This window comes from Pteronotus mesoamericanus, unplaced genomic scaffold (assembly GCF_021234165.1).
Source record: "Pteronotus mesoamericanus isolate MK-2021 breed Mesoamerican mustached bat unplaced genomic scaffold, CSHL_Meso_final contig_74, whole genome shotgun sequence".
Taxonomy (NCBI): Eukaryota; Metazoa; Chordata; class Mammalia; order Chiroptera; family Mormoopidae; genus Pteronotus; species Pteronotus mesoamericanus.
In genome coordinates, this window is record NW_026555247.1 from 33,500,633 (window position 1) to 33,519,249 (window position 18,617).

General features: G+C 51.2%; 1 protein-coding gene across 1 annotated transcript in view; it reads right to left on the reverse strand.

Moving 5' to 3' along the window:
- The window catches only part of ALPK2 (alpha kinase 2), an 89,590-nt gene that overhangs the window by 24,502 nt on the left and 46,471 nt on the right, over positions 1–18,617 (reverse strand). Inside the window, exon 5 of the mRNA XM_054583735.1 lies at positions 1,289–4,664. Within this exon, the coding sequence (XP_054439710.1) occupies positions 1,289–4,664 (3,376 nt within the window). The remainder of the gene's footprint in view (positions 1–1,288; positions 4,665–18,617) is intronic.

Consider the following 18,617-nt stretch of genomic DNA (forward strand, 5'->3'; position numbering starts at 1 on the left):
GTCAGGGGTGCGCGGGCACCACCCCTCCCCAAATGCTGCACCCCATCCTTGTTGCCCTTTGACCTCAGGGAGGCCGTGTGTCAGCTGGGATCAAACCTTTCAACAGCATGTGGTTACCAGATTGTCCCTTCTCCTGAGGGTAACGTGAATAACCATGGACAAGCATTACAAGTAGATTGTTTCCATTGGCGGCAAACCCACTTTGGAGATCTTTTAAAATGTTGCTGCATTCTCTTTAAATGTGCTTAAAAACATATATACTAGGAATCTGGTTGGATCCCTCCGAAGTCTTCGGAAGATAGTTTTGTGTTGAGTCCTTTCTGAAAGAGGGCCGAGGGCCCGTGGACGTGGGCATGGACAGGGAATGCAAGCCCTGCCCAGAAGTCCGCGGGCTCGCCCAGAGGAGAAGGCCTGCCCCTCGGAGCTAAGGGGGCCGCTCCGACCCAGGTGGGCTTCCCCTGCTGCTCTGTCTTCTCTTCTGACTTCCACTGGGTCTTTCCGCGAGTGAGAGAAGAGCTCTGACACATAAGAGGCTAAAATTTGGACTATGGGATGGAATTTGGTGTTAATATGACTCCCCGGGCAAAGCAGAGGTGAGGGCAGTGACAAGGGCTCTGAGCCTCGCGGGGTCTGAAACCTGGAGTGGAGACCTGGCCCCTCCCCCAGCCGTGAGACTCAGGCAATAAGCAAAGGGTGAGGTGGACAGAAATTTATACTCAAATTTGGAGGAAAACCCAAGTTCAATGAAGCCGTTTTTAATGAGAGTCAATGATTAAGGGAGAGTCTCCCAAATTGTACCTAAATGTTTATTTCTGGGAACTTCTCAGTTGGTGGTCTACTTAATTATACTAATTAGTTATACTGATTAATGCTTCTGCTTCTCTTTATAAAATATTTTTTGAAGGATAATTAAACAACAGAGCATCCTAATCACACTCCCTGAATTAAACGCACCTACAGGCAGCCTATAAGAGAGGCCCTCCCGACAGGCCACCTGGGAACTTGTTAGAAATGCAATTTCTCAGCCCATGCATGGCATCAGACACCCCAAAAGTGGAGCCTGGCTGGTACTTTACCAGGCCCTCCAGGTGGTTCTGAGGCCGCTCAAGTTTGAGAAGGCGGGCGGGGGGGGGGGTCTTTCTGCTCAGGCCTGTGGTCACAACCATAGTGTCATTGCCCACCTGGTCAACACTCACCTTAATGGCAAAGGACTCAGGAGGACAAAGGAACTTGACACCTGGTCAGCACACCCAAACCGTACCAGCGATGGAGAGCAACCGAGCCTCACCTTTTCCTTCTCTTTTGCAAGGTGGCTGTTTTGGGTCTTTTTGCTCGTTGGTGCATGACACCGACGTTTCAAGTTTAGGAATCTTTTTAGGAAAACTCGAGTTCTTTCGGGCGTTCTCCCTTTCTTCCAATCTCAGCCTCAGGGCGGCCACTTTGGACAGAATTTTCTTCTTCATTCCCTCGGCTAAATGCCCACTTCCTGCAGGTTCTTGCCGCTTCTTGCCCTCCTCTGACGCAGCTGCTGGGGATCGGCCCATCTGGGCGGCTGTGGGACGGGACCTCTCCTCCCCCGTCTTTCTCCCAGGGCCCCTGGTAGGGCCCAGTCGGCCTGAGTCCTGCGGTGTCTTAGGAGCTGCCTCTGACGCACGTTCTCCTGAAGTGAACACCAAAGTCACTGCAGGGGAGCTGGGTGCACTTGCGGTTTTGGTTTCCCCACTTTGGGGCATCTCTTTTTCAGGTTCCTCAATCTTGTGGCTTATTGGAAAGTTTGTGCTGTTTCCTTCAGGAGATGAAGTACAAGGCAGCTGCGTAAGACCACTAGGAGAGGGCGAATGTTTCCCACGCTCACTCTCTAACTCTCCCCTTTCCTCTGAGGCAGAAAATGCTTGCTGACAGTTTCTGGGCTCCACTAAATGGTTCGTGGGAAGGTCATGAACTTGCCCTGTGGCATCGTGAGTGGCCACTCCAACAGGTGACTGAGTCATGGCTGCAAGACCGCTGGAAAGAAGTAAAGAGGGGAAAACAAAATCTGCTCCTCTGTTTTTACTTTGTTCAGCCTTCCCTGGGCTCCCCTCGCAGCCTTCTTGTTCCTGGTTTCCGCTGCATCCGCTGGCAGCTCTCTCCCCACCTTCACCGGGATGCAGTACTAGCAAAGTGGCAGGTCGGACTCCCGCTGTGGCTTTGTCACGCTGACTTTGCTCAGCTTCCCCTCTCTCACTGGCTTCTTGGTTTTGGTTGGTGCTGTTCTTCCTGGGAATGGTTTCCCCACCCGGCTGGGGGCCCGGGACTGGCGAGATGGCAGGCTTGACTTCTGCTCTCTGGTCCGAGTTTCCATCCTGCGGTTCACTCTCCTCTCTGATGAGCCCCTTTGCGGATTCAGAAGGCTCCGGAGCTTCCCCCCGGGCCCACTCCACCACACCCATTTCATCAATGGGATCTACAGAGGACTCTAGGATTTTAGGGCAGGTAAGAAATGGTTTAAAGAAGGCAGGGAGAGCCACGCCCAGCTGCTTTTCCTGTTGGTTTTGACTCACATTGCTAACAGTTTCCTGCCCTCCCATTGTGGAAGACTTGGGGGGCGATTCCATGACACGTAATTCCTCTTCATCCACAGGGTCCACGGATGACTCCAGGAGCCGGCGTTGGCTCAAATACCGGGCAGAAAGACAGCTCCAGTAGTTACGCCTGGCTGGCTTTTGACCTTCATGCGTTTCTCTGTTATCAGCCAGGGCTGAGCCAGACTCAGCCTGGGGCCCACCCCTCGATGCGGCAGGCTCAGCGGGGCCCGGCTCCGGCCAAGCGGCACCTGCCTGCAGCGTGTCAGCTACAGCCCAGGCCTCATCAGGAGTCTCGGCACCAGCTGCTGACTCCTTGCACTCAGAACCTGCCGGCCGTGCTGGGGGCCAGACCTCTGAAGCGGAAGCCTCTAGAGTCATCGTCGTGGGCTTGATGCCTGCCTCCCCATGTCCTGGTCCTGTGGGCCCCTCCAGGAGGATGTTGGGGAGAGGCGAAACACTGCTCACAGTTTGACTGTCATCGTCCACAGTAGCTTCGGTCACCATGGACACACTGGTCCCCAGGCCAGAGCTTGGCCTCCTTTCCTCCCTGGAGCTTGCTGCCGGGTGGTCCAAAGGTGCCGGGACCGTCTCCCCTTGGACAGCAGGTGGCGGAGGCCAACTGTCCCGGGCATTTTCTTCAGAAAGAGGAGCCTGGTGGGGCAGACTCTCCTGCTGGAGCCCCTGTGTTGTTTCACTTCCTTCTTCCTGAAACTTCTCTTCCAGGCCCCTGTTGTCCACTCGGTCCATGGTCTGGCTCCCATCTCCAGCCTGCCTATTGATCTGAAGAGGGGAATTGTAACAAAACCCGCCCTCTGGGAGCGGCGGGGCACAGACGCAGACCCCTGGGCCCCCGGGAGCCGTGCAAAGCTCTTCCGCAGACTCAGGGGTGGAGCCATTTAAAATATGACTCGGCTGTACATTGGAAAGATGTTGAAAAATATTTTCATCTGGGGTCTGAGGTGAGCTCTCCTCAGGGCTATCTGTGCGGCTGTTCTCAGCAATTGAAACAGGGAGGTATTCAGCTGGGTGGGCTTTGGTGGCAATGGTACCAGTTGGGGTGTCCCCACTCTCCCTGGCCCCCTGAGGACACTCAAGGTTAGCAGTTAATGTTGCAGGCTCCTCCTGAGGAAACTTCACAATTGAACTGTGGCTGGTTGGTGTGGCTGTGGGGTCCAGGGCTTGGGTTCTGGGAGTGTCAACACCTTCTTCCCCCCACACCGAAGAATTCTCAGAAGACAGTGATGTTCTTTCCTCAAGCCCCCCTGAGATGCTGGGGCTCGGCCTGCCCTGCCCTGTGGAGGCCAGCGTGGAGGGGGAATTCTCCACCGTGGCTAGCCATTCCCCCGTGGCACCTTCACTGGCCTTTTGTGAGATGTCCCAGGTGAGGGCATTGCTAGGTGGAGGAAGCGCACCTGAGTTTCTGTCCTTGCTGCTTTGGCCTGCTGATTGTGGGGGCTCAGAACCTCGTGTTTGAAAAACAACATCCAGTGTCTTGGCATCAGGAAAACATAAATCAGACTCTTCGCTTTGACCTTCTGCCAGCTCTAAGTCCATGGAGCAAATTTCTTGAGGCAAATAATTATGAACTGGGGCTCCAACAGGAGAATCCATGGTGCCATGCGTTCCTTGGTCACCTGCTTCAAGACACTCCATCAAACACTCTGTTTCTCTGCCCCTTGGCCCATGGCACACAGTTTCCAGGGTGGGGACAGTATTTGCGGGTGCAGGGGAAGCAACAGAGAGAGCCTCAGTCTCCCTGGGGTCACCACCACCCTCCGGGGAGAGACACACTGACAGCTCACACGGGAGCAGAGTTCCATGGTTGGCTTCTGGGAGGCTCGGCCCATGTCCTGGGTCTCCCCAGGAACACCCAGGTGTGTTGTCTTCTCTGTCTTGGTTTTCTTCATGCTGTGGGCTTTGAGTACAGCTTTCTCTCTCCAGGTATTGGATCAATGATGCATTTTCATCATCGGTACTTCTGGAGTTGAGGACGGAATCTGCCGTGGTCCCAGTCGATGCAGACTCCTCCCACGCAGGCTCTGAGAAAGCTGGCGTCCGGCTGGGAGAGAGTCTCTTGCCGGCTGCTTCCTGAATTTGCACCTAGGAAGAGGAAAAGTGATATTAATAGAATTGTTCCTGGGACAGCCCACAGTAGGGCATAACTGTAGTCACAAGAGTGTTAATCCTTGAGGACTGTCATAATGGATGAGAAGAGCAGCGGGAATGATTGAAATCTGAACATTAATCCCCAAACCCGCTCTAGCTATTAGAGACTTCCTGGAGAAATGCAAATTTAAGCAATGGCATGTTCCAGGGGACCCTTGGTCAAATTGCCCATTATAAGCAAAAAGCCTCCTGACAATCATCAGTTAATGGGGTTTTTTTTTCTCCCTTTCTCTTGATAAAGATGAAAATAAATTGAATGTTAACTATTGTAATCAAGTTAAGTCCTAAGAGCTTGTATAAACCTTTCCAGAAAGATAAATTTCACATGATCATAACAAATGAAAAATGCAGTGTTTGGAAAATAGTAATGAGCAATCTTTGTCCCCAAATATGACTGCTTGCTGGTTAATGATGTTACTAAAAAACAGAGAGGCCGTCCTTCGAGCCCACCTGTCATCAAGTAATAGGTTTATGATTGGCCATCAGCACTGCCAGTCACTTCTGCCCCAGGAAGGTTAGAAAATCTTGGAATGTCTCCCCCACTTTAAAACAGATGCCTCATGGTAGGCAAACCATATCCACAAAAAATGGGGGAGGTGTCCAGAACTGCTTAGACTTTTGTGAAGAGAAAAAAACAGAGAGAGCCATAGGGGGAGGAAGAGAGAGAAGGAGAGAGAAGGAAGAATGAATGAATGAACCTAACTCACATTGTGAGGAGTGAACCCATCATGGGACTACTGGAATGTTCTGTGATATTGGATATTGTTCAAAGGAGCAGCAAACTCTTAGGCTAAATTCTTAATTCTTAAAGTGTTGAGCTCATCGAGTATTTCAATGCCTATCAAAATTATGCCCAGCTAAGAAGAACAGAATTGCTGCCAGTTTTTAGCAAGGATCCCCACCTTTGCCCCCAGGACTCCTGCTTTGGAGCAGCCCAGTTCAAACGAGCAGGCCCCAATGGCTGGGCTTAAAGAGGGAAAGAGCGGTCCCTCCAGTAGAGCTCAAATGTTCCGGTGCACGTGCAGCTCCGTAGTCCTGAGGCTTATTTCCACCAACACAAGTGAGAATCATCCCTCCTTTTCCTACACACGGCTGGTAGGAAAGAGGGCAACAGCACAACCACGCCTCCGTCCATCCTCCCACGCGGCTGCTCATTGGCAGCAGGGACTCACCACTCCTTTTCTCCGTAAAGCTACCCTGATGTTCATTTCACTTAAATATTACTGGCATGAAAATGTTAACGGAACAAGAAGAAATTTAGTATAATTTCTTGGGCTATTAACTCCATGAGTGCTTGGACCATTCATCAATTCAACGAGTATTTCTTTAACCCTCCGATGCACTAAGGAGACTCCCGGGTGATGAGGTTACAAGATGGGCAAAATAGCCATCTTCAGGGTGTTCCCATCCTTCGCTGTATTCGCAGCCTCTCACAGGGTTAGCACCGGGCAGGCGTCACGCGTTCACACCGAGCTGGTGCCCCATGAGCACTTGCTGAAAGAAGGGGGAAGTGAATGAGCCCCGCACCAGGTGAGGCAGCTCTACCCAGCTTCGCCCATTAACACTCTGCCCTTGGACAGTTTGGTCTCATTGGCTCCTGGCATTGGGACAACTCTATTTTAAAGGAGACTTAACTGTGAGCAGGGGCAGATACTGGTTCACATCCTGATGTTTCTAAAAAGAACAACGGGCTTACTCTTTTTCTATATTCTTTTTTTCCTTTCTCATTGTATTAAAAGGGAAAACAAGAAAGATAACCTCTGGGAAATAGGAAGCAAGGTTTTTACAAAGAACTGTGGAGTTTAACATGTACACAGTCTCACCTCTGTACCGGAACACCCACGACGCACGTAGAGAATGTTTCTTTCGTTTGCTATTTTGGTTCAGATTTTTTTTTTTTTTTTTAAATAATGAACTGCAATGCAAATACACTGAACTACGAAGCACACACAGAAAGTGTGGCTGACTTCCTGGTCATGATCTGAGACACTCAGGGACACTGTCTAACCACGAACACGAAGGCCTCTCTTGAGCCCTCCTCCCTGGCCTGAATTTCCATTACCTGTGCCTGTCAAGCCTTTATTTTAAGATCTTGCCATCATCACAGCATTGTCACTGCCAACAGACATTTATGGAGTAGCTGCCATGTATAGAATTCTCTGCCAGGCACTGGACAAATCCTTCCAAAGGGCTCAAGTTAAAAAGCCACTCTGTTCCTTACTGGGATGGTACCTACTCATTACACTTGCCACCATATCAACAGAGCGGCCAGCTGATATGGAGAAGAAGCAAACACTGGAGAGGGTGAAACACAGGACAGGTAAACTTGGATTAGGGTGAGTTTGGTCATTGGAATAGATCATCTTAGCCATGGTGCTGCGCCCAGACTTACAAAACAGTAACGTTCCTGTTAAGGTGTTCTCATTCCTCCTCTCGCGTTAAAAATAAAATCCTATTTTAAAATAGCCTGGAAAAGGCCCACATGTAAAAAATATGGCAAATCCTTGACCATGTGACTTCATCCACTTAAACATTTATGGAGCATTTACTGTCTACCCAGCTCCGTGCTAAGCACCAGGGAAGCATCAGTGAACATAACAAAGACGTCTGGTCTTTTGGAAGATATGTTTAAGCAACAAACTGTATAACTGGTCCACTGCTAACGGGAAATTCCATAAATTTGATTTGAAGTACCCAAGGGGGTTTTCTCAAAGTAGAGCCTTTAACAGCCCAATACACCCTTGCCAAGGCCCACAGCATCGGTTCCAAGGACAGGCTCCTTGGGGTCATGCAGAGGCTGACTCAGAGAGAAAGAGAAACCACTGTCCTGCACCTTCCAAAGAATTCAGGCCATTCCTTTACGAGAGAGATCTCTCAAGTAAGTCATTCTGAAAGGACTCCAGAAAATGTTTCTCATGCTGCCCAGCCAGCCTCATCATGGAGTGAGTGGTCAGACTCAGAAGGTTTTGTTACGTACGAAAATTGCTGTCATTCACATGAAAAGAAGGAGGGTTTGGGGCTGTAGGAGGAAGCCTGGTCTGGTGTGTGGTATGTGGACTTGGATGACTGGTCCTCTGGGTTTCAACGCAATCCAACACTGCGCGCATGATCTGAAGCAATCTCTTTGGCCTCTCTGACCCTCTGTCTCTTCCTCTAGAGCTAACCACATGCACATCAGCACCATCCTGTCAAGTGCCTGGCACTCGTTAACAGTAGTTTCCCTTATTCTCTGTGAGAAGCAAGTGGTGGCCAAGGCAAAGCAGCGTGTGTTGGGCTGTGTGTGGGCTTTCTCATTTGATTGATAAAATAAATCTGAAGTGCTGATACTTTCATCTCTTCTTTACTGATGAGGTGAACAGCCAGGGTCCAATCACATCCTGGGTTAACTAGACAGAAACCGCATCCTGGGTTAACTAAGAGCAGTGGAATAGAAAGAATTATTAACTGCAATGGAAGAGTGACTAGAAAACACAGGGAAACCCTACAGTGCTCTAAGGGGAGGGAGAGGACCAAGGGGGGACAATGTGGCAGGGGCTGAGCCCTGGTTAGAAATGGTGCCAACAGGCCAGCAGACAGCAGAGGCGCTCGCTGGTTTAGCCAGGCTGGAGCTGGTTGGCAATTGCTGGGTGAGCACTAGACTACCCTCCTTTGTGCAGGTGGGGAGCAGGCATCCCCAAGGCACCTGCAGGGGGAGGGCGGGGCCTTCGGAGTGGGTGGGCTACATGTGGTGAGGGTAGAGAGAGGGAACACAGTCCTGGATATTTGGGGCCACGCTGCGTCTAAGTCCAGGGGAGTCTGGTCATTGGTACAGGCAGGAGGCCTTCAGAGAGGGCGGGCCATGCTGAGCTCTGGTTTCTGAGTGAAGAGGGCTGCAGGAAGGTTCTCTCTCACAAGGCCAAGGCCACACGGTCACGGAAGGACCATGCTCTGGGCTCCATGGCTGGGACAGACTCTGTGGGATGACCACGGACCCACATCACTGACACCCCCCGCCCCCGCCCCGGTGCTGACAAGGACAGGACTCATCTTCCTCCTGGGAGGTCCGACCACACCCTCTGCTGAGAAGGCTTCACATCGAGCCTATTTTAAGAGAAACGATTAACAGAATCAATCACTGAGCATTACTGATGGATACATTCAGGGCTGAGGGGCAGTCAATTGAAAACATGAGGTCACTGATGTTCAGGGTGCAATGTTGCCCCAAGGTCCCATGGTTAACGGTGGAACCAGGATTCACAGCCAAGTCTGTTGGCCACGAAGCCCTTTACAACCAAGCTTTTCTAACGTGAGAAGTTAAGAGAAACCTCACCAAAGGGCTGGGGGGAAATCCCCTAATTTAAACTCAGAACTTCTGAGCGTCAGAGATACTGGATAGAAGACTACATAATAGTCCTCATTACCTGCAATGTGACCATGTGTTTATTTGTCAGCTTCCTCACAAGCCTTAAGGGCAGGAACGCTGTGCTCCGCCTTTCTGGATTTCCAGAACCACGAGCATAGTAGGGGCTCAATTAATTTTGCCGAATGAAGAAGCATATGAATGAACACGAGGAAGGGAAAACAAATTTCGTAACCCTTCCAAACCTGTTTTTGAAAGCAGCATCAAGCCTGACAGCTTACAGCCTGCTCGCACTGCCTCTTCCAGCGCCATCTCTATTCAACATGCCTCCCATTCTACAAACACATTGTTTTCATTTGTTGGCCTTTCCAAAACTTTTGCCTCCTAAGCGTGTCTGCCACGGATCCCATGGAAAGGTACGCTGCCCCGCTGTGCGCCCTGCGATGTTAAGGGTTAGACGTCTCTTCATTAATGACAGTGTCCTGGGTGCCAACAAAAGTACATGCCACTAAGTTGAGTCACTCACAATAGAAGGTGGTAGGAGATGAGATCCCTCTTCTCAAATAGCTTCTAATCCAGCTAAAGAGAGAAGAGGCACATGGAAAAGATAAACAAATAACCATCCTTGACAAAGTTGCGCCGATGGCCCAGTGAATGGAGCGTGGCAGTTCCAGGAGAGGACGGAAGGCGCCACAAATCCTGCTCTCCCCCTCGATGGGTCGGACCCTGTGGTGCAGAAACCAGAGGCTGCACTCTTACATTGCATGTGTCCATTCACAGTCGATTCTTGGACACCAGTGCAGTCTCAGGAACCTTCTCTACCGAGTAGAGGGGGCAGCAGTAGTAGATGTGGTGGATACTGTGGGTTGACTGGCTCAACAGCATCCCCAAGCCCCTTGCCCCTTGTCCCTTGCTACCTTCAACTAACGTAACTAGAAAAGCACACTCCCACCACCCCCTGCAGAGCGAGATGCAGCCAAGGGGGCAGCTCTGGCTGGTGAGAGGGAAGGGGGATTTCAGGGGGGGGCTCTGAGGAACCTTTGCTTTGCTTCTGTCAGGCACAGACGTGGTGGGCACTTTGTTTACCCCGTCTTCTTCTTGTATAAAAGATGTGATGCCTGGTGTTGCAGCTGTCACCTCCCAGCCAGGAGCAACCAGCATGAGAATGACAAGCCACCACACCGTGGCTGGTAGAGCAGAAAGAAAGGACCGAGGAGGACGCAGGCATCCTCAAGCCAATGGGACAACAGTGAGACCTTCCACCTCCAGATGCCTTGTGACATGAACAACAAAGGGCCTTATGATTGAGGCCGCTCTCCGTCGGTTATTTTGTTAACTGCAGCTAAAAGCAGTCCTGATGGATGCCAGAGGACAGTGCATTGCCGAGGGCGAAGGAGAAGGCATGAGGTGCACCCTGGAGCCCTTCTGGAGGCACTGGGTGAACTGAGGTAGGGATTAGTTTGAAGGGCAAAGGGCTGGCCAATATGCCAAGGGATCAAAAGGGCTTGAGACAAGATGAACGCGGAGTCCAGTGGGGGAGGGAGAATGGGGAAATGTGAGAAGCTGGATCATCAAAGGAGAGGTTCCACCTATAAGGCAAACTCTGCTCCCCAGGGCCAGGAGGGTCAAGCATTTAGGGTTTCTGCCAGCCAGCATCGCCACATGCCTTCCCTTGGGGCAACTTTCTCCAAATTCTGTTTCTTTTTTAATGGGCTTTGAACGTTCTTTCCTCCTTATCTGGACTAGATAGAAATAGCACCGTGTGCTTCAACAGTTGTCTGCACATCATCAATTTCCCGCTGTGGTTCCAGGAATCTTTAACTGGGAACTGCCCCGCTCCCCAGCCTCCCGGCTGCTATAGCCTCGCCCACAGCTAACCTTTCCTAAGTATCTGCTGAGCCCTCACTATGGGTCCAGGGTCATTCGTCATTGGATAGATCAAATCCATACCACCTGGGCCTGCAAAACCGAAAACAGCCCAGTCCCCAGCCAAAGAGAGCTTACAGGCCACCTAGAATATTTCAGGAACTTGAGTTTATTTTGGGGAGTTGCCGGGTTACCCAGAAAGGAGCTTCACTTAAAGGCTTTGAATGTGCAAATAACACCTAATAAAGAAGAGGACACTTGTCTGAAGTCCGCAATCCTGAAACCAGATCCTGAGCACCCCTGTCATTTGACCACTGGTCTTCATTCCATTCCCTTGTGGGAGGCGAGATCCCCTGCCAGTCGCTGTGAAAATCCCAGCAAAGTCTTAGAGTTTGTAAAATGCCAGTTTGGCCTCTTACTGGGAGAGGACAGGGTTTCTGTGCAGAATCCCCTTTCCCAGGGCTCGGGGGCTCTGTGCATTCAGCAGAATCTGCCTGGTGACACGGTGTAAGGGAAAAAGGGAGGAGCTTTATATGTTCATGGTGCATCTTGGATGACGTGAGGCAAGTAGCAGAACTATCACTAACAAGAGCAATCACTGAGCCCTATGCAAGCCTCAACTCATAGCGGGCACTATTCTGTTAATGCAGTTAATGTTTAAAAAATGATGTAGAAATGTATGCTTTTGGGACTTTGGGCTGTGTCATGCTCGGGAGAAACATACTGACTACTCTCACACACGAGAGGGCCGTTCAGTGACAGACCCCCAAGTACACGGGTCAGAAAAGCAGCCATTTTCCTTTCCCATTGGCATCTCTACTTTCCTGCATCTGGGAGCTGAGAGGAGAGCCATGATTTCCATAAGTGCACTGGGAGATATGCAAACATAGGAAAAATGAAGTTGGGAAGGCCAGAAATTTCTCTTGAAGTCCATCAGGCACTTCTGAATAGTCTTTGTTTTTCGCTGGAAGACATTGGTCTTGGATGAAGCATGACAGAAAAAAGGAGCAGGGGATGGAAAGAGGATTGGGCCTCAGAAAACCCTGGATTTGGTTCTGGATGCGCTGCGACGTGGGAAGTGGCTTTGGAGGAGTCATCAGATCTCTTGGGGATTGTTTCTTTCACAGTAAAGTGAGAGAGTTGACACTATGTCTTGGCTCCAACAGCTCTGGTGTTCTGTGACCTGCTGTCATGTAAACAGCACAAACATTGAAATGGGGCTTAAACCTCACCTTCCACCTGGAACCAGGTCTTCCTTTGGATACAAAGGCTTCTAGATCTAAGTCTGTAACTAAAAGAGTTATTATGGGAAAGGACATAGCAAGCCGCCATACATAGATTGGTCCATCATGGGGCAGTGGGGGCCCCAGAGAGGGCCAGGGAAGAGACAGTAGCCTGGAGAACAGGTCACCAGCGGGCACAGGCAGGCCCTGGAGTTCCGGCTCTTGTCCTGCCTCTCTTTTCACTGCTTCTCCCTCCTCTATGCAGTAAGTAGACTGCACTGTGTCAGCATGTGGGCCTGGAAGCCAATCCCAAAGGGTCCTGGAGGCTCACAGGCCTAGTCCAAGCCAATATCACCATCACAGCCCCAGAAAGGATGACTAGTAACCCTTGGCCCCCAACATCGCTAGCGCTTTTTGGGGTTGAGAAACGTTATGGCTTCTTTCCCCCAGGAACTCTTATTCTACCCACACAACTTTGTGCATAATTTCAGAGGCCTCCAGACCCCCTCGAGCCCACTGACCCTGAGCCCATGGAATGGACCCCTGCATCGGTCATGAGCAGGGGCTGTGTGCGTGGTGTGGGATGGTCTCCTTCCCACGGCCCTGAGCTTCTCTGCGGATTTCAGACTACATAACAAGGAGGGAAAATGAAAGCTTAGGCGGGTTCCAGGACAGCGTTTTCAAATCAATATCTATCTTCACTGTTTCTAGAATTTGTGAGCAAAATCAAAACTAAGGTAGTAGCCATCACCCTACTGCACTGACAATAATACCTTGTATAAAGTCAGTTCTTGTAAACCTTAGAAACAGGAAGTGTGTGTCACAGTGACTACGCTACAACTTTGCCTATTCAGCGTGACTTCAAAGTGGACCGTATGATGACAATCAGCACTTGGAAAATCTGAATATAAACATAAATCTAGGCAGGTCACCTGTCGCAGATGGTGGTTACCAAAAATCCAAAGAAACTGCAAGCTTGGGGCTTGAAGAGGCCCTCATATGCCATATGTCTCTTCTACAAGTAGGAGGACAGGTACATGTCCTCAGGTTTGGCTTCTGCTTAAGCAAAACTATCCCCTCAAAGTGGACGGGTCTGCAGGGTACAGCTACAGAGCAGAGAGTAACTGTTACTCGACAAGATTCAGAGATGGCTTCGTTCAGCAGGAGAAATAAAATTCCCGGTCTAGTGAGATCCATGAGGGAAGGACAGAGTTAGTCTTGTCCTACTTGGTGCAAGGCCCATAGTAGGTGCTCAAAAAATGGGTCAAATGAGTGAACATCCATCCGGTCTTCTTGGTCCAGTGTCAACATAGACAGGAAGGCTAGCCTCTTTAGGGTCTGGTTCTCTTCTCATTCTCTGTCAACGTATCTGTTGAAATTGACCTCCTACCGGAAAAATTGCCCGACAGTCCTGTGCTGTGGTGAATACGTATTTTCTACTAAACTGCAACTCTTCTTCGTCCCTAATAATTTAAGGCTTGGTTGGCCTCAGTCTTCTGTAGATCTAAACTGGAGCCATCTGTTTTCTTCTGAGCAGAGAGGAGCAGCTCTCGTGTTAATCATGAGCAAGTGAGGTTTACAATAGATACTACCCAGGAGACCTCAGCATCGTCATGCCCATGGGCACCAGGCCCTGCAGGTGGCCGTGTCCAGCTGGCCACCGGCACAGGGCTGTACGACCACGGGGTGCAGCTGAAGGGTTAAGTTTCAAACACCTGTACTTCAAAGACAAGGGGATCAAAGGCAGGAAGTGGGGAGGAGCAAGGTACAGAGCAGGCTAGAAATTCAGGGACCTTTAAGGATGGAGCCATCAAAATCAGTTTTCCCCTTATAGATGGAAAGGAAAAGAATGATTCACAAAGAGGCTTCTGGGAAGCTGAAGGTGTTGGGGAGGTGCTTTGAGAACCAAGAAAGATAGACAATACCTAGGAGATAAGGCAGTGATTTGAGGTAGGACAGCAAAAAAAAAAAAAAAAAAAAATGTTGATCTGATATTTGCATTTATGCTGGTGTGAAAACTCACACGTATTACTTCTGGCATGCAGGAGTTCGTGCGATCTCTTTATTCTCACTCTGGAACGGGTCGTGGCTTTCTCTTGAGCTCCCGACCCCAGGCAGGGGCTTGGAGAAGGAGTGGAGGATAACAGTTTTCTCTCTGACTGTGCCGGTCTCCAAGTATGACTCACGCAGCCTTTAGAGAGTGCTCGGGCCCTTGGTTCTGCTCGCCCTGCCCCTGCTTTTCTGGAAGCTGGTGTCTGAGCTGCCCACAATGGTGGAAGAGGGGATGGGAGACAGGTTGCCCCGTGTCCCAGAAGGGAAGCAGAGAAAGACCTGTCCTCACAGTCTCCCTTCGCTAATTCTACCACAGTCCTGAAGTCGGGAGGAGGGAAGTCGGGGTGCGTGGGCCTCTGGACCCTGTCTCTACCTCTGCGCGCATTTTTGTCCCAGTGGCTCAAGGGTTGGGGGCCCTCGTCTAAACACTCACACTCCCGCTTTCTGATTGTGCAGAGATAAAACTCGAATCTAACGTGAAGAAAGGGGCTTAGAAAGCTCCTCTCGCAGCAACAACAAAAAGCCCGACTAGAAAACTTATTGTCCTGCTTAAACGAACAAACAAAAACACACACGAACAGCTATTCCTTTTCATCTGCTTGCTTTCCTCAGCATAACTCACCACGCTCTCCACTCCCCCCGACCCTGACCCGGGGCACCCCTAGTCTCCCCAGCTTCTTTGGAAGGAGGTTCTGGAGGCAAAAATGAAAAAAATAAAACATTTTTTTTCTGATACCTGCCTGTACACACGACTGGCAACTGTGTTAAGTTTCCTAAAGCTGCGGAAACAAATTACCACAAACTCAGTGGCTTAACACACATTTATTCTCTCAGCTCTGGAGACCAGAAGCCTGAGATCAAGGTGTCCCAGGGCCGGTCTGAAAGCTCCTGGTCTTTTCACCTCATGTTAACTAATGACCTCCTCTTACCCAACTACACCTGCAAAGACCCTGGTTCCACACAAGGTCACTTGCTGAGGTCCCAGACAGACATCAATTTGGGGAAACATTATACCACCCACTACAGCAACCCATTCTCTTCCCAGCTGGCCCAAGGGGCACCATCCCCTCCCCAGTCTGTACTTTGCCATCGACACTCAGCCCTGAAGCTCTGTCACGTCACCAGGTGGTGTGAGCTTCAGGAAAAGAGAGAGGTTTAGAATATTCCAGCCACAGGACTGTTACAGACAGGCTGGTGCTCTTCTGGAAACTGCTCCCGTGGTAAGCAGTCTGTCGGAAGGGTGGAATCCAGCACTGCTAGGGGCTGTTCCTTGTCCCTGTCTGCTCTTAGGAATGCTGGCATCCTGGACCCCAGCCCACCAGGCCTGCAAGCAGCTTCGACCACTTCAGAATGTTCTTGAGGGACCTGGCCAGGCCTGAGCTGGATGCCATCCCCTTGGCGGAAGGGAAGGCAGCGACTGGGGGAGCTCCTTCTGCTTGTGGCCACATTTAGACCCCAAACTAGGAGTCTTAAAGACAAAGGGGTAAACTGTTCTTCTGATGGTTAATTTCCCGCCCAACTCCGTCAGTCTGACAGTAAATGTGAAAGCACTTGTTTTCAGAACATTGCTTGAAAAAAAAAATGCCCAAAATCTCAAGGCAGTATCAAAATACCTGTGCTGACTCAGAAAGATAATTTTTCAAGCATCAGCAGAAAGGGGAACTTAAGAGACTTTGAGGCCTTACCTCCCACCCTGCCCCCACCTCAGCTCTGCAAACGCGGCGGAGGCGGTACACTGGAGGCAGGAGGAGAGCGTGGTTTTCGGTGTTCCTGTCATGCCAATTTAACTCCATTTAATTCATTTTGGCAAATATTGGCAGGCACTGGGTCTGGGCATTTGCATATGAATCAGAGCTGGGGTCTGTGTCCACGGAGCTCGGAGCTTGCAGGGTGATGGCCCAGCTGGGCAGACCAACAGCTGGAACAGACAGGGGACACCCGCAGAGAAGGGACTAAACCATTACAGGAGAAACCAATTCTCCTGCAGGGAGAGGAGAAGGGACAGGTGTATTGGGAAAAATCCAGAAAAATCCACATCTTTGCTGCCTGTGCTTTTACATCTATTAATTCCTTTATGCATCAAGTCCTGGTTGCAAGCTCTCCACGTGCCAGGCCTCATCCTCGCTGCTGGGGAACGAACCTCCCCAGGGAAAGGCTCTGCCTCCTCGACACTTTACATTCTGCACCCAAGGAGGTAGGCAAGGTCAAGGGCGTTCTGTCCGTAAGGGCAGAAAGCGGAGGAAACGGCATGCACAAAGGCACTGGGACGGGCAAGTGCTCAGTTACCCAGAATGGCCAGGGTGTGGAGGAGCCTGGGAGGGGAGGAGGCGAGCAGGGAGACAATGAGGAAAGAGGCTACGGCTAATGCGTTGAGCAGAGCGTTCAGAGTTATCTCATTTCCTACAGTGAGAGGGCCCATCACAGCTCGACAGGGGCTGGGAAGGTGTTGTCGTCTTAAACAAGAGAATGACATTCCCGGATGCAGCTTTCCTGGGGACTGTCGCAGCAGCCTTTGGACCGCGTCTTAGGAGTGGCCCGATAAAATTATGAAGCCCGGGCGACGGTGGTGACTGAAGGGGTGGAGAGTGTTGTCGGTGGCACCACGTCCCCCAAAAGATATGTTCGAATCCTAGCGCTGGCGCCGGTGCACGTGACCTTATTTGAAAATCGAGTTTTCACAGGTGTAATCAAGTGAAGAGGAGGCCACACTAGATCAGAGTGGGCTCCAATGGCTGGTGTCTTTATAAGAAGAGGGTAGTCTGAACTCAGAGACCCACAGGGAAAGTGCCATGTGATCACAGAAGCAGAGACTGGAGCAAGGCGGCTACCAGGGTAGCTGGCAACCATGGAAACGGCGAGAGAGACAGACATACCCACATGGAGCGGCTTCCGCCTCAGAGCCTCCAGAGGAACCGCCCTGCCGACACTGTGATTTCAGACTTCTGGCCTCCAGAACTTGAGAGAAGCCATCTGTGTGTTGAGGGCCAATAAAGAAAGGAAGCTCCTGACTTAAGAGACCCCGTGGAGGGAGGACGGACAGGATCCGGGGCCTGGGGACGAGGAAGGCATAAGGACCCCTTGCGGGCTTCCAGCTCAGGGAATCTCACTAGCAGCTCTCTGAGGGGCTGAGACACTGTCTGCTCCAATACATGGTCCACTAAGTCGTCCCCTCATGAACACATGCTGGCTCAGCGGTCATCTCTGGGCTACAACAGCGCCCTTGGGTGTCCAAGTTCTACGGGGGGACCTGGGGGAAAGGTGACGGCTGTGTGCAGGGGCTGCCAGGAGAGCCACTGGGGGCTCAGAATCGGGACAATAAATGTCTACCATCCCTGGCTTTGATGGCAGGCACCTGGGAGGAATGCTAGATGCCACAATGCAGCGCAGTGTGCTGGGTGCCGAGTTTCATCTCTCTCTCTCTCTCTCTCTCTCTCTCACCACAGGCCACATCCTGAACTCAGTCCTCACCCCAATCACAAGGCAGGCAGCAACACCTCTGAGTGCACTGCCCTGGAGGTGCTCCGGCCATTCCTGATGTGGGACCCCCTCCGGATGTGGGAACCCCTTCCTCCCCGGCAGCCTGCCAAGTGTCCCCCTCCTCCACTTCTCTTGAGGGTCCTCAGTGTATCCTTTGGATCAATCACAGGCTAAGAGGCTTCTCTGCCCTCCCTTTTCCCAGGGGTGGGGAGGCTCAAGGGGTATGGTGGGGGGAGGGGCAGCTGGGTAGGTAGCCTAGTCCACCCCATTGGTGGAAGGAACATCACCAGTTTCACATGCATGACACAGGGACTGCAGGGTGCGGCCATGAGCATAGGACACATCAAGAGGACAGGGACTTTGGAGTGCCACAGGGAACTGGAGATCTGAGCTGCTCTGAGCCTTTCTGCAGAGAAGATATTCAAAATCTAGGCAGGAGGAGGGCACCACGGGAGCCCGGGAGAAGCTGGCTATGGCTTTCCCTCTGTTTCTTCTCACCTTGCCCCTCTTGATGCAGGTGCCTCAGGAGAGACACTGGGGTGCAAGGGAGCAGCTGAGGGTCCACTCCTTCTGCTTTCTCCAAGTTCAAATCCATCAATATCTTTTCAGGCCAATCCTCTGAGGTTCCAGGTCCACTGTAAAGCATGACATGGTCACAGCCATGAGGCCACCTCCGGACATGGATTAGCATGCTCAGGGGCTCCAAACTGTCCTGCCCCCCTTCCGTCTCTGTGCTGCCCACTCCTCACCAACCAGGGGGTAAGCGAATCCTTTATCATCTGGCGGGGGACTGTGGGCCAGCCTTGTCAGGTAGATTTCCAGAGGATGGGAGGGAGGTGGCCAGAGCCTTCGAACCTCCGCCATCTCAGCAGTGACATAGGGTGCCCATCTTGATAAAAGTTACCTGACCGCTGGTCCTGAGCACTGGTC